The 1,593-nt window shown below is 45.1% G+C and overlaps 1 protein-coding gene across 1 annotated transcript; it reads left to right on the top strand.

Annotated features, from left to right (window-relative positions):
- The first annotated feature begins 816 nt into the window (after positions 1-816).
- Positions 817-1,299, top strand: LOC119805444 (60S ribosomal protein L21-like). The gene has a single exon (XM_038317404.1). It carries the CDS (start codon positions 817-819, stop codon positions 1,297-1,299), a length of 483 nt encoding a protein of 160 aa, XP_038173332.1.
- Positions 1,300-1,593: the final 294 nt, after the last annotated feature.

Genomic DNA, 1,593 nt, shown 5'->3' with positions numbered 1-1,593 from the left:
GCTCGCTTGCAGTGCCAGCCATGCTGCAGCTTCTGTCGCTTTTGCAGCAGAGTTGCCTCCTGAGAAAGAGTAGCCACAGCTAGCCGCTAGCCTAGGACCAAGGAGATATCCTGGAAGCAAAAATATTGCCCGTGTTTGCCAAAAACAAACAAACAAACAAACAAACAAACAAACAACAACAAAAACAGTTAAGGAGAAAAATGGCTTGAGAAATTTACCAGGCTGAAAAGGGGAGGCAGGGACTATGAATTCATTTGCTTTGCTCTGCCCCACTGAAAGGACAGGAAAGCTGTCTTAGTCAATCCTCCCTGCTTTCAATGTCACTGGATTTAAGTTTGGGATATACAGGCACATAACAACTCATCCTTAGAGGGTACACAGGAGAAAGTTTTTTGGTTTTCGGAGGGACTTGGGCAGTAAGTAGGTGTCCTAGCAGAACTATCCAAGAGCTTTTGAGGAAGTGCCTCCCTTGGTGGCTGAGCCTCTCTTGGGGCTAATCCCTACTGAGTACCCAACAGATGAAAGAGAATGGAGAGAAGGCAGTCTAGCACTTCCAACAGCTTCAATCACTTACTGATTTTATCTTCAGTAGGCACATATCAATTTTAAAACACTCCTTTTTAAATCCTAATCATTCAGAAGTTTTCAACAAGCCAGCACAGGGAATGGATTCATTGCTCAGGATGTTCAGGATACTCTCAGTGCATACAAGCTCATGGGGGGAGTCTCTTGTCACCAAAGAGTGTGGGGATCCTCCCCCCACGAGAAGCTAAGAATTCCTTGGCCTCAGTAGCCATCTTTCAGTAACTCGCCAAAATGACAAACACAAAGGGAAAGAGGAGGGGCACTAGTTATATGTTCTCTAGGCCCTTTAGGAAACATGGAGTTGTCCCTTTGGCCACTTACATGCGAATCTACAAGAAGGGCGATATTGTAGCTATCAAGGGAATGGGCACTGTTCAAAAAGGAATGCCCCATAAATGTTACCATGGCAAAACCAGAAGAGTCTACAATGTCACCCAGCATGCTGTGGGCATCATTGTAAACAAGCAAGTTAAGGGCAAGATTCTTGCCAAGAGAATTAATGTGCGGATTGAACATATCAAGCACTCGAAGAGCAGAGACAGCTTCCTGAAGCGGGTGAAGGAGAACGACCAAAAGAAAAAGGAAGCCAAAGAGAAGGGCACCTGGGTTCAGCTGAAGCGTCAGCCTGCTCCACCCAGAGAAGCACACTTTGTGAAGACTAACGGGAAGGAGCCTGAGCTGCTGGAGCCCATTCCATACAAATTCATGGCCTGATGTACAAAAAGAAATAAAAGACCTGGACTGAAAAAAAAATCTAAGAATTCAAGTAATTGAATTACTTGGCAAGTTTTCTAGTCATTTCAAGTGGAAAGTCACTCTCTAGGAAGTTCCAGCCATTCTGTCCACAACCTTAGTGAGCACACCTAAACACTCAAGAAGCTGGCTGACCCAGGAGTTCTCTCTTAGGAGGGAAATTTAGCAGGAGCTTAGTGAACCTGGAGTTCACTTGCCATGGAACATATTGCAGGATCCATCCTGTTTTCCACAATGAGTTGCCTCCTGGGAAAA

The sequence above is a fragment of the Arvicola amphibius genome, chromosome X, assembly GCF_903992535.2.
Source record: "Arvicola amphibius chromosome X, mArvAmp1.2, whole genome shotgun sequence".
Lineage (NCBI taxonomy): Eukaryota > Metazoa > Chordata > Mammalia > Rodentia > Cricetidae > Arvicola > Arvicola amphibius.
This window is presented reverse-complemented; position numbering and strand designations above follow the sequence as displayed.

Coding starts and splice junctions, on each gene's coding strand:
- LOC119805444 (XM_038317404.1), top strand. CDS start 817: ATGACAAACACAAAGGGAAAGAGGAGGGGCACTAGTTATATGTTCTCT.